The sequence below is a fragment of the Trifolium pratense genome, linkage group LG1 (genome assembly GCF_020283565.1).
Source record: "Trifolium pratense cultivar HEN17-A07 linkage group LG1, ARS_RC_1.1, whole genome shotgun sequence".
Classification (NCBI taxonomy): Eukaryota; Viridiplantae; Streptophyta; class Magnoliopsida; order Fabales; family Fabaceae; genus Trifolium; species Trifolium pratense.
In genome coordinates, this window is record NC_060059.1 from 22627121 (window position 1) to 22640996 (window position 13876).

The 13876-nt window shown below is 31.0% G+C and overlaps 1 protein-coding gene across 1 annotated transcript; it reads left to right on the top strand.

The window, feature by feature from the left end:
• Window positions 1-2862: 2862 nt before the first annotated feature.
• LOC123902947 (protein LIGHT-DEPENDENT SHORT HYPOCOTYLS 4-like) lies at window positions 2863-4726 on the top strand. The gene is made up of 2 exons (XM_045952788.1): window positions 2863-3502; window positions 4114-4726. The coding sequence occupies exons 1-2, from the start codon at window positions 3237-3239 to the stop codon at window positions 4508-4510; spliced, it is 663 nt and encodes a 220-aa protein (XP_045808744.1). The 5' UTR covers window positions 2863-3236; the 3' UTR covers window positions 4511-4726.
• The last annotated feature ends 9150 nt before the right edge of the window (window positions 4727-13876 follow it).

The following is a 13876-nucleotide window of genomic DNA, read 5'->3' on the forward strand; positions in this document are numbered from 1 at the left end:
AATTTCATTTCCATATACATAATGTAAGAAAATAAAGATAGGGACAAAACAGCATAAGAAAGAAAAGTTTTATTTTTCTCTCTAGGGAAGGGAAAGAACAGGGTGAAATTAATAGGGGTATTCTAGTCAATGAGAAAGGAACTGTCATTCAAAGTTTCAACCTATAGTGTCAAGAAAACAGAATCATGTTCTTTACCTCAATTTTTACCTTTCATACTTTTTCCTGTCGCCATCTCAAACTACTGTACATCCCTTGTTTTCTATTTTCATAAAAAAGTCCTTGTAGCAACTAGCTTTGGCATCCATTTCATTTCTCTGTCTATTCACCAACATAATAAAGGAATATTAATATTGCCATTAATATGAGTCATGAAAGTCTGAATTTGCACCACCCTTTTCAAGCAAAAAATAAATAAAGTTAAATTATAAAAAAAATTCACTTAATTCAAAATCTCATATTTTTTTGTCAGAAAATTGAAAATCATCTAATTAATATAGAACAGTTCAGATAGTATTCAAATATTAATTTTTTATAAAATTTAAATTATTGAACTTCATATTTAAATATTTAATCTCAATCCAACAATTACATATCACTTACCAATACCATAATGAATGTGTGAAGTCAATGACCGCAAATAATTCAAGGGTCATGCTAATACGAACTTTTAAGACACATATTAAAAAGTATATAAATACTTCAAGTAATTACTATTTCTTAAAACAATCAACTTTTAACTTTATAAAAAATAAAATACACAATTTTGATAATACAATTTCTATTTTGGATACATTATCATGTTCTCATAATTCAATTTTTTTTTACCACCAATATCTGGTCAGTCTAATGAACCGTCTAACCGAAGTCGAAAATCAATTTTAATATCAAGTAATTCTAGTCATTTTTCGATAATAGTTGCGAGATTTTTTTTTTTTGAAGAAGTCAAAATGATCTATATTAACATAAACAGTCTCCCAAGCACAAGACGTACCGAAAAAGACTAAAAAATTACAAAAGAGTCAGAGAAATACAATCGAAATAAAATCATGCAAGGCCCAAACACAACAATGGACTAGACCACCAGCTATGGTAGTTAAAAGCTAACGTGATGTTCGTCGTCTTCAACCACCTGAAAGAGAAAAGCTTGATCTTGTCCAATAAAATATGAGGTGTGCCCGTTGAGCCCTTGAACAACCGATGATTTCTCTCTGTCCATAACACCCAAACACAAGTGAGCCAAACAAGCTGCAAAAAGGACCGTCTCGCCCGAGATCCACCTAATGAAGCCGTAAACTGTACAAAATGATCACGCAGAGAAGTGGAATCCACCAAGGAAATGCCAATTCATGCGCGAACTAAATCCCAAAGCGATCCAGCAATACTACAAGATAGAAATAAATGATGAGCCGACTCAGCCGCTCCACATACAAAAACACACGTGGCAACCGTAGGAGACAAAATGCCACGAGTAACCAGGTTTGCTCTCGTAGGCAACCTGTCCCGCAATAAACGCCACGCAAAGATGTATACCTTCAAGGGAACCTGAGAGTGCCATATAAGATTATCCGCATCATCCAAAGTAACTGAATCCCGAGACGTTAAAAGCTGATAAACTCCCCTGACCGTATAACCTGTGTCAGGGTCAAGTCTCCATTGCCACCTGTCAATAGCCTGATCCTGCAAAGAAATGTCAAGAAGTAAAGACTGACACTCCCTCAACATCTTCCCCCCAACCTAAAGCAAACATCTCTGCGACCGAGCGAGATTTGGTCACCGCCAACTCAAAAAGTCGTCCAAACCGCTCCCGTAACGAAATCCCCTCCAACCATGGATCGGTCCAAAAAAGAGTATCTGACCCATCCCCCACCCTCCTCGAAACATGCTCCCTAAACCAACTACCTCCTGGCTCACCAACACCCTCCCGAATCCGCACTAGCTCCCTCCACCACACCGACCCTCTCTGACCATCCGCCCGAAGACTACCTCCCTCAAGCCCATACCTAGCTACCAACACTCTAAACAACAACCCTTCTCTGTCCACCAGCATCCTCCAACACCACTTACCCAACAACGTTATGTTGAACTCACGCAACTGTCTAACCCCCAAACCTCCATACTCCTTATGTAAACAAACAGATTTCCAACTAACCCAAGAGATTTTCCTAGAATCCTCACAACCCCCCAAAATTTTTTAATGAAAATAGATTCAATAGAGGAAATAATACCCGAGGGAGCTTTGAAGAAAGAAAGGGCATAGACAGTTAAAGATGTCAAGACAGACTTTAACAAAACCAGACGACCACCAAAAGACAAAAAGCGGCTCTTCCACCCAGACAATCTGTTCTTTAAACAAGTCAACATCGGTTCCCAAAACACCAAACGACGCGAATCACCCCCAATTTGAAGACCCAGATAAAGGAAATGAATCTTTCCCACTTTACAACACAGAGAAGACGCAGCTTCACATAACCATGACTCAGGGATATTAACGCCAACCAACATACTTTTATTAAAGTTAACCTTCAAGCCAGACATAGTCTCAAAAAGCACTAAAACAGCCCGCAAAGCCCGAACATTTGCCCAACTTTTTACCCCCATCAAGAGAGTATCATCAGCAAATTGAAGGTGCGACACCGAGACCGATCGACCCCTGACCACCAATACTATAACCTAACAATTGCGAAAATTGAACCATGATTCTTTCTATCAAATCCAGCGTTCATGAATTGGTTCTCATAATTCAAATTCTAAATAATACAACAACAAATAGTAAAGAGAGGAAAAGTCCAGTCACACCCCTCCCATCAGTCTCATCAAATATCCTCAATTAACATAAAAAATCTTCTTTTGCTTCACAAGAGGTCCATACCATTTACCATCTCATCTCATCTCATCTCATCTCTCTCTAACTTCTCTCTCACACACTAAAAAACAAACTAGCCTGTAATATCAATCAAGTAATCAGAGTTTGTTTCCTTTTCATTTTCTTTCAAGGTAGTTTATTTTCCTAAAAATGAATAGACATTAAAAAATATTTTCTTTTATGGAAGAACAATATGCACTGTTTCCCAAATTATTATCTTCTCAGTTATAAATTATAAACTTCATCCTTTATTCTCACTCCCTCATTTACTCACTTTAGGAACCCTAGAACAGTTTTTTTTTGTTGTTCTTCTTTTTCAAAACAACATTGGATCTAGAAACTAAAGCTAAAAGTATTTTCAAATTTCAATCCATGGATTCATCAATTCAAGATTTTATGGACTCATGTAACTCTGACAACAGTTGTAGCCTCACAACAAACAGCACCATCACTACCAACAACAACATCAGCAACAGTTTAGTTGGTAGCTCTTCACCTTCTGGTTCTACCACCACAAGCAGCCGCTATGAAAACCAGAAACGCCGTGACTGGAACACTTTTGGACAGTATCTCAAGAATCACCGCCCTCCTCTCTCCCTCTCCAGATGTAGCGGTGCTCATGTTCTTGAATTTCTCCGGTACAAAAAATTAGTAACAAAATTTTCATAACAAAAAAAAAATAAAATTTCCTCTTTAATTCTTTTACTTTTTTTTTAATAAACAAATACTGTTGAATTTACGAGTCTTGGTCTATTTCAGCTGAACCAAGACTCATATATTCAATACATCTCTAATTTTTTTTTAATAAGAAAATTAGTGTAGGATTTCATATTTTTTCTAACAAAATATTAGGGTATGAGTTTTCTTCATCTGTAATGCTTCTACAAGTCAATTTTATTTTTTATAAAATATCCTTTAAGTTCTAACTAGTAGAAATATTCATGCAACCTAGCCTCTTGTACATATTTTTTTTCCGTTTTATTTATTTATATTATGAGCTATATATGAACAGAGGATGAGAGTGATTAGGAGTGCCAACTTAGTTGTTATGTCTGGTTACTTCTTAATGTCAGATTTTCTTGATTCAAAAAAAAGAAAAAAGAAAGTTGTAGAATGAATTGGAACATAAAAAAAAAAAAGTTCTATGCAGGAGATCTAGGGTGGTAGATATGAAATTTCTCCTTATTCATGCAATCTCTTTTTATTTTTTATTTTTGTGAATTAATTAATTGTTAATATTGTGATGTAGGTACTTGGATCAATTTGGAAAGACAAAAGTTCACACACCAATTTGTCCATTCTATGGACACCCAAACCCACCAGCACCATGTCCATGTCCATTAAGACAAGCTTGGGGTAGTCTTGATGCTCTCATAGGTCGTTTAAGGGCAGCTTTTGAAGAAAATGGAGGAAAACCAGATACAAATCCATTTGGTGCTAGAGCTGTTAGACTTTACCTTCGCGAGGTTCGTGATCTTCAATCGAAAGCAAGAGGTATTAGTTATGAGAAGAAGAAGAGAAAGCGTCCACCCCCACAACAACAACAACAACAACAACAGCATCATCAACAATTACCAATGCAATTGCCTCTTCATCTTCATCATCACCACCAACATCAGCTTCCACCTCCAGGTGCAACTCAATAAATGGAAATTTCATCAACTCTCTCTATCTTTATTGTTATATTAAGTCATGAATATTAATTTTAAGTACTAGTAGATTTAGGGTTTTATTTCAACTCTCTCTATCTTTATTTCTGTTTGTCATTAATTTGTTGTATTGTATGTATGTATTCTGCTTGGTGTGGCAGAAATTAAAGATAAGATTATGAATCTGGTTTTATAATGGCAACGGTTAATTAATTGTACTTTGAGTAAGCTGTTAGTTGAAGTATAGCAGAAAAGTGGTGGTGCTATGAGTTAATTAATGTTGTTCATGGAGGACATCATATATACAAAAGCTACTCATAATTATATATTTTATTATCATACATTTTTTTTATTATTATAAATTTTTTTTTTATTAAAAATTGTAAGAGTATACTATTGTACCATTTTTTAGAGCTCTATATACAAACCTTAAATTTTTATTTATAGATAGATGTTATTAAATTATTTTTAATGTTAATTTCTGATATTAAATCTTAGATCTTCTGATTATAACTCCTTCAATGTATTTTAACTCTTCATGTGAGCTACTTATGTTATGTGTGATAGATTACTAGTATTATAATTATAATAATTATAATAATGCAATATTTATTCTCTTGTTGTAATAAAATATAAAGAGATCTAAAATATTAAATTTATTTATTTGAAATTTGTTTAAAAATAATTGACATTTTAACTCATTTTTATTTTACTTTTAATAGATGTTATTTGGATAGATTAATACTCCCTCGTCTCAAAATATAAACAATAGTGAGTCAAATAAACTTGTTGTATTTAGTTAAAGATTTGGACTAAATACATTTATTTTTATTGACCAACTTTTGATTATATTTTGAGATGGGGAGAGTATTTTTAACTAGTATAACTTTGATTGAATAATTATTGTCATGATCACTTTTGGGTTAATCTATTACACATTGTATTCCTCAATTTACTAGCAATTCAATGTCTTTTCTTGAATAAATTGTTTGAGCTTTAATTATTTGAATGTATAGCTTGGTAGCCAATTCCGTACACCTTCATGTCAAATCATGGACATTAATGGTTTACATCTTTTTTGTGCTACTATTTTTCGCTTGATTTTTCCCTTGTAAGTTGCTAAATTTAACACTAGTACTAGTACTTTATTACTCTTATCAAAAAAGAAAAACACTAGGACACTTTACATTGTCTCCTTGAATTGTATTTTATGGATAAATAAATGAAAGAATGATATTTATAGGGTCCTTTTATTAAAGAATGATAGAGTCCTTTAAGCTTAATCAGAAGACATGAGATAGATAAGTTCTTCTTTTTCTCCCATCAAGTGAAGAGTTACTGCTGACCGTTTACCTTTGGTCAATTTGATTGATGATATGATACTATACTGGCTCATTCATATGTTTTGCAGTAGTGCTGTCACTTCACTTGAAGGGAAATGACGAAATAAAGGAAAATATAATGGCAGACAATGTAATTAATTCCTTTCACTAAAAAAGTTCTTTTTTTTTTAGCTACATACGTACATATATTAGTATATTCTTTGGTATAATATACGAGTATATTAGTATTTTCATTGTACGTACATATACACACTCATACTAATTCGTCTCCTTGATTTGTCAAGACTTCCATGAAATAATTATAGCATTAATTATGGTTTCCAATTCAGTTAGGTTATACCATCCAGATTGGTGACCTTTCAAATCTCACTCTACCTACTAGTGAATGTCCATTGGATTAGTGATAGTACATTAGTACCAACTCCATTTCTATACAATGTTTCATTTGACTAAATCACATCAATTTCCTTGTAAAAAAAAAATGCATGAATTAATGAATTAATCAATTTCCTTATAATATTCGGTTAATGAATTAAAAAAATGCTTATGGTTAGAATAAAAATAGGTCAGGCCGAACTATACTTTCAGAAAAGTTAAGTCAGGTCTGATTAAAAAGTTCAAAATTAATTTGAGTTTTGTTTTTATTTTTGTTACATTTTGTTGTCTATTATTAACTTGTTTTATTTGTTTGACTTTGAATTTCTTAAAAGTCTAATAGTCCATATAACTTAACATACTAAAAAGTAAAAAATGCATAGTTCATATTAACTTCGATCTATTGATTTGGCATAAAACACTTTGGTGCATATGAGGGTTCACATAATGAGGTTGTTTTCTCTGGAAGGATAAAAGATATTTTAGTTTCTATAAAAAGAATGATTATTGGCTAAGAAAGTGGTACTCCATGGTTATTCTATGAATGTTTGTTAACTATTTCAATTCTACATGATTAAAGAGATGATTGTGGTCTTATTTTTTCTTCTGTTTGTGTGGACTCGGTACTACTTGTACTTTTTCAGTTTTTCTCATCATACTGAATTTCGTTGTTCCAAAAAATAATAACCAGTTCATTAATGTTTTGAAAATCTGGTATCCGACTTAAGGATTAACTAATTCGAATGGATCAATACCACCGCCTACTTGTCCACTTGTGGAGACCTATTTAAAGTCACAATTTTTTGTTCTGTATGGACTAGAGTCCACCAAAATTTGCACTAGAAAGAATTGAATCTGAGACCTTGAGAGGAGTATACTCTAAAGTAAGGTAAGTCAACAACACTATAACAACCCAAGTGGGTTAATCTCATCTTTATTTTAATTACTAGTATATATTTCATCCACTCTTAATTATAAGCAAAAATCAACTTTTCAGACTCATTAAATAAATTATGTATCTGGACTATAATGTAGACCAAATACATCATTTTTCCAATAAATCTAAAAAGTAAACTTTTGCTTTTAATTAAAATGAATCAAACTACTCCTCTTAAGTGAGTGATTTACTTTGCAACATAATAAATCATTTAATTGTTACGATCATAACCCTTGATTTCTTAACTTACACATTACTTACTCCAACTAAAATTACTATCTTTGGTCCTAATTATAGGAAAAGATTCATTTTTTAGTACATTCAAAGTTTGATGTATCTAGACAATAATATAGACCAGATGCATCAATTTTTTAATGTATCTAAAAAGTGAATATTTTCTTATAATTAGGACCGGAGGGAGTAGTATATATCTAGCTAAAATTATACTCATATATTTGAAATTCTCTCAAAATTTGTTCAGTTGAAAACCTAATACTTAACATTTTTTTGGTGAGTAACCTCATACTTAACTTTGGGCTCCATGTTTCTTGGTGTAATCCTACTAGTCCAAAATAGAATACAAAAAGGTCATGGTCAAAGTAAAGGTAGAAGAAAAATTACGAATTGATCAAAAAAAGAAGAAAAATTGAGAGTGTATATGAGAGATCCTCATCATGTATATATAAAATTTTCTTAAACAATTTATCGAGCGGACTGTCTAGGAATAAATATTACTATTTGGGTCATCGATCTCTCTTTTCCTCCTTTTAATTTGGATTTTGTGATTAGTGTTAATTTTGGTCAAAATGAAGAATTTAAATTTCCGCAATCCCTATGTTTTATGAAGAGACGCCTATGTCCTATTGCAACTCTATTTGACCAACTAGAAGAGAGTGCACAATAGGGCACACGATAGATAGATGCTAGCTGGGGATTAGCGAACCTTCTTTATTTTACTTTTGAGACATAGAGGATCTATTCCTTCCTCTAATCCGCTGTGTTTGGGTAAGAAAAGAAAATTGAAGGAAAGAATGTTAAAATTTGAAAGTGTTAAAAAATATATCAAAATAGGACTGTTCAAATCCAAATCAATCCAATTGAAAATCATAAATCGATCCAAAAAAGTCGAATAGTTTTGCATGTTTTGGGAGAGAATTTCAAGTATATATTTTTTTTTTTACAAAATATATAATTTTAGTTAGATATATACTAATTTTAGTTGGATTTGAATCCTTAAAGTAAGTAATGTGTAATTGAAGAAATCAAGGGTTATGATTATGCGTCTGTTTGGTAAAAATAAGTTATGAGCTAGATGATAGCTATAAGCTAGCTTATAGCCGATAGCTGAAAAACTAGCTATTTGAAATTAAAGTGTTTAGTAAAATTAGCTTTTAAAATGGTTAATAAATATAAATGACATAATTGATAGAGAGTAGTTTATTTTTAGAGTGGGTAGTTATTAAATTAAAGGGTAAAAATGGAATAAAGTGTAAAAAGCTATAAGTTATAAGCTCAAACACTACTTGTTCTGGCTCATTTGGCCCAGCTTTTTTTAGAGTTTATGCAAACAACTTATATAATATAAATTAGGTTTTATGCTATTTTATAAGTCCACACTAGTGAAAATTGTAATTTTATAAGTTGTTTTATCATAAACAACCTTGAAAAACTTATAATAATATATAAAAATTGCATAAGCTGTTTGCATAAGCTTTGAAAAAAGCTGCGTCAAACGAGCCCGAAATAGCATATGAACAAAAGCACTAGTAAAAAAAGTTTGTTACCAAACATCTCTAATTTTTTGAAACAAGCTTATAAGCTCTTATAATAAGTTATAAGCTAGCTTATTTGTGTTACCAAACACACCCTATAACAAGTTTGTAAAATTGGAGGGAACTTGGTAAGAAATTAACACATAATTTTGAAATAAGTCTGGAATGTGAATTCGAAAAAGTTCTTGAAGTTCCAAGAGTATCCAATTTAGGACTCGTTTGGCCTAGCTTTTTGTAGAACTTATGCAAACAGTTTATGCAATATAAATTAGGTTTTATGCTATTTTATAAGTTCACACTAGTGAAAATTGTAATTTTATAAGCTATTTTATCATAAACTACTTTGACAAACTTATAATAATATATAAAAATTGCATAAGCTGTTTGCATAAGCTCTAAAAAAAATTGGGCCAAACGAGTCCTTAGCGCGCCGCCGCCATCCATTGACTCGGCTTGATCAGGGTAATTTTTTATTTTTTTTATAAGCAATAATATTATAAGGGAGTATAAGGGTACTCAATTCCTTATACAACAAAGCAAGTTATCATGTGCTCCGGAAACAAAAAAAAATACCGTAATCATTAAACAGATATGCTTTGCTTAGTAAAAAAAATGGTTCCATGAGTCGGTGCATATCCGATTTGTTCCGTTCCAATCTAGGTAAATCAATTTCGCATGGCCTAAAAATTTAATAGGATTTCGTTTGTTCGCTGGTACGCCGCCGTGCCGTTGGCCGGAGCACCACCGTTGACCGCCACTGTGGTGCTGTTGACTTTGTTGACAACCACTTCTCTTTGATTATATTTTTATTATTTTTTTTTGTCAAGATTTAGGGTGGTGCAAAAAACTATTTTGGGCTTAGAAACAAACTAATTTTTTTTGTTTGGGCCTACTAATTTTTTTTTTTGACAAACCTACTAGTTAAAAATATTGTTTTTGGTTGATTATACACAATTAAATTATAAAATAAGATAAAGATAATGTTTTTGTTATAATTAATAAATCAGTTTTTCTTTTTTGTGTCAATTTTTTTTCAATGAGTTTTAATGGATTAATGGATTACTTTGATCCATCCATTAACAATCCAATCCAAATCCATTCAATCCATCCATTTTGACACCCCTAGTTCATATCCATTATCCCGTGTTAGGATGATTCATTTTAACCAGTTGTAATGGATTAACCATAACCAAATCTATATCTATATCCGATTTTAAAAATTGATTAATTATGTTTAGTTTTTCTAACCAAACTCATTCTTTTTTTTATTTGGATATCCATAATTAATTGGTATATAACAACAACCAAATTTTATGTCTAAATTTCTCAAAGTTCAAATTCAAATCAATTTTTCCTGGAAAAATTTAGAATTTTTTCTCTTGAAAATCGAAACTTTTTTCTGAAAAAATATTAGAAACTTCTTTTTTCGGAAAATATCTGAAGATTTTTTTCGAATAAAATATCGGAAACTTTTTTTCCATAAAAAACTCCGCAATTGTTTTTATCTGAAATCATAAATTTTTTCCCAGAAAAAGTCAGGAACTTTTTTTCCGAAAAATAAAATTGAATTTTTTTACCGAATAAAGATCGGAAAAATTGGGAACTTTTTTCCAAAAAAAAATCAAAATTTTTTTTCCTGAAAAAGGATCAGAAACTTTTATTCCGGTAAAAACTAGGAATTGTTTTTATCTGAAATCGAAACTTTTTTCCGGAAAAAATTGGGAACTTTTTTTCCGAAAAAAACTCCGGATTTGTTTTTTATCTGAAATCGAAACTTTATTCCCATAAATAATCGGGAACTTTTTCTCTGAAAAGAATCGAAAACTTTTTCCCAAGATAGATCAAAAACTTTTTTTCGGAAAAAACGGTAACTTTTTTTTTTCGAATAAAATAACAGAACTTTTTTTTCCTGAAAAAACCTGGATTTGAAAACTGAATTTTTAAAAAATTAATTTTGAAAAAAAAAAAGTTATTAAACCAAAAACCAGTTTCGTGAAAAGTAAACCGATTATGATATTTGGTTATGGATGGTTATTTTGGTTTATCCACGATGCTTCATCTTATTTTTCATTTTGTTCAATATTTTTTGAGTCGCTTCTACGCCATATATACTTGGTATACGTACCAATATTTGAGTTGTTATTTGACCTAGGGCTGGAAATGAGTCGAACTCGTCTGAATTCGACTCGACTTGATAGAAATTAGTTCAACTCAAAACTTGGCTCAAGTTCGATACAAACTCTTTTTTCAGCTCGAGTTCGGCTCGTTTAAAGTTCACGATTTTTCAGTTCGGCTCGTTAGGTTTAACTCGTTAAGTCAAATCACATGATTTAAAGTCAATTTTTCTGTCAAAATTTTAAAATTTGATCTTTAACCTCTTAAACTATTTTTTTAAAAAAAGAAAATGCAAATATTAAATTAAAATAAAAGTCATCCCAAGTGTATAATGAAAAACCTTTTAAGAAATAGAGAGTTTAAAGGAGTAAAATTGTTTTTTGGTAAAGAGAGAGTGGGTAACAGCTTAAGAAAGAGAGAGTTTAAAGGAGTAAAATTGTTTTTTGGTAAAGAGAGAGAGTGGGTAATAGCCGAATATAAGGAACTGAAAAGTTCATTTACAGTTAAAAAGATTTGGAATGTTATATAGATATCCGAGCTAGTTCATAATCAAACGAGTCGAACTATAGTTTATGTTTAGTTCATTAATTTTTAACTCAAGTTCAGCTCATTTGGTTCATGAATAAGTTCACGAGTCAATTATTGAATCGAATTTCGAACTATTCACGAGTTGGCTCGGGTCGTTGCCAGCGCTAATTTGACCGATTTCTACAGTGTAATAATCATCCGTTTTATTGATTAGTGTATAGTACCTGTTGTATTTGTTTCAAATCTCTTGTGGTCGGTCAAGTAACAAAAATGTTGTATTCTCTTATACATCAGTATGGATTGGATTAGTATTTCTAGTGGGTATTCTTAATTCTCTCATCTCTTGAAACTATTTATTCTAGATTACAAAAACGAAATGAACCCTCCCTCAAATTCTTTCGGTTTGAGGCAAATTAAAAATAATAATGAAATTTGAAATTTTTATCGTGTAAGTCTTGTAGGTTAGAGTTAGAGGATACACAAGCCACTAATTTTGGTCTAGTGGTGAGAAATTTGGATAGTATGCAAGAAATTCTAGATTCGATTCTCTCTGACTCCGTTATAAAAAAAAAAAACCTTTAGAGGATACACACAAACACATATTATTGAGTGTGATCAAGAGTTATACTAGTAGTAGTTGTAGGCTTTATTTGGTTTTGTAGAAAGAAAATGGAAGAAAAAAAATTACGAAAATCGATGGATGAACTTGAATTAACTCTAGTCAAAGTTCATCCATTTTTTTTTTGTAATTTTCTTTCCTTCCACTTCATTTCCACAAAACCAAACACAGCTCCTAACCGGTAAGTAGTAGTAGTACTATAACAGATCGTGCAATTGAAGCCAAAAGAGAGAACAGTAAAGCTGAACACAAATTACCTTCCCCATAACTGCTTGATTTAAGCCTAGTGACTGCAATTTCTGATTAATAATGTTTCTCCAATCCAACAGAACAGACTAGCCACTGCACCTTGTTTGTTTGTTTCTTCGCTGACTACTTTTTCCACTCAACAGTAGTACTACTAATACTTGCTGCAGATATAACCACACAATTATTGTACCACTGAATCCAATTTTTCTCAACTCAAGGAGAAAGAAACCGGCCCCTTCCAATAACCAAACTAATTTAACAACACGTAAACCTGCTGTACCTTATATGCATGTTAGTACTTGATTGGAAAATGTTAGTAGTAGTAATAATTAAGGTTATTTTTCACAAAAAAAATAGCAAAAGATAGATATAAACTTACCACGAATAGCTTATACAAACTCATAGCTTATTATTCCATTCTTTTTAGGGTTAAATATGATTTTCTCCATCTAGTTTTACAGAATTTTCGTTTTACTTCCTGAAGTTTGTTTTCACACTTTTTAGTCCATGAAGTTTCTTCACTCAAGATTTTTAGTCTATACTTTTCATTCAACACGTGCATATCATTCGAAATTTTAATTTTTTTTTCTTCTGTACATTATATGAATCTCCGTTACAAAAATTTAATTTGTTTTAACAAGAGATGAATTAAATATGAATTTTTTATTTTTTTGCACATAAAAATTCATAAATAATTCATCTTAAATCTAAATTTTTATCAGAGATGTTCTTATAATATTATAAACATGAATATAAAAGATCGTTCAAAAATGTTAAAGTATACAATAGTTTGATTAAAAGTAGGGACTAAAAACCTTGAGTGAAGAAACTTCGGGGACAAAAAAGTGTGAAAACAAACTTCAGGGACTAAAACAAAAATTCTGTGAAACTATAGGGATCAAAAATATATTTAACCCTTCTTTTTAATTAGTGAGTTGTTGACCTCATCATATATATATATATGAATTATTTATTAGGAGAAATTATAAGGAGAAATTAATATAATATCGAGACAACTAATATAATTAATTATAAAATATAATTAATCGAGACAACTTTGACAACTAATATAATTAATTATTTATTAGGAGAAATTATAAAATATTTATCGAGACAAAATAAACAACTTAAAAAATACATTTATTTTTATATATTAATAAAAAATATGTTAAATGTAGATTATGAGGACTACAAAAGAAAATATGATGGGAAAGTTTTGTTTGTATTTTCCCAAGGCTAACAAAACTACAAAAGAAAAAAAAGAAAAGTGAATCAGGTTCACCGCGGCGAAAGATGTTGATTGAAGACCTATAATTGAGAGTTATGTGTACTATAAAAATTAAAAATAAGATGCCCAATTACAAGACACCGTGTCAAAAAAATTACAAGACATCGAGTTTAGCTTTAGTGACATCACATTATACA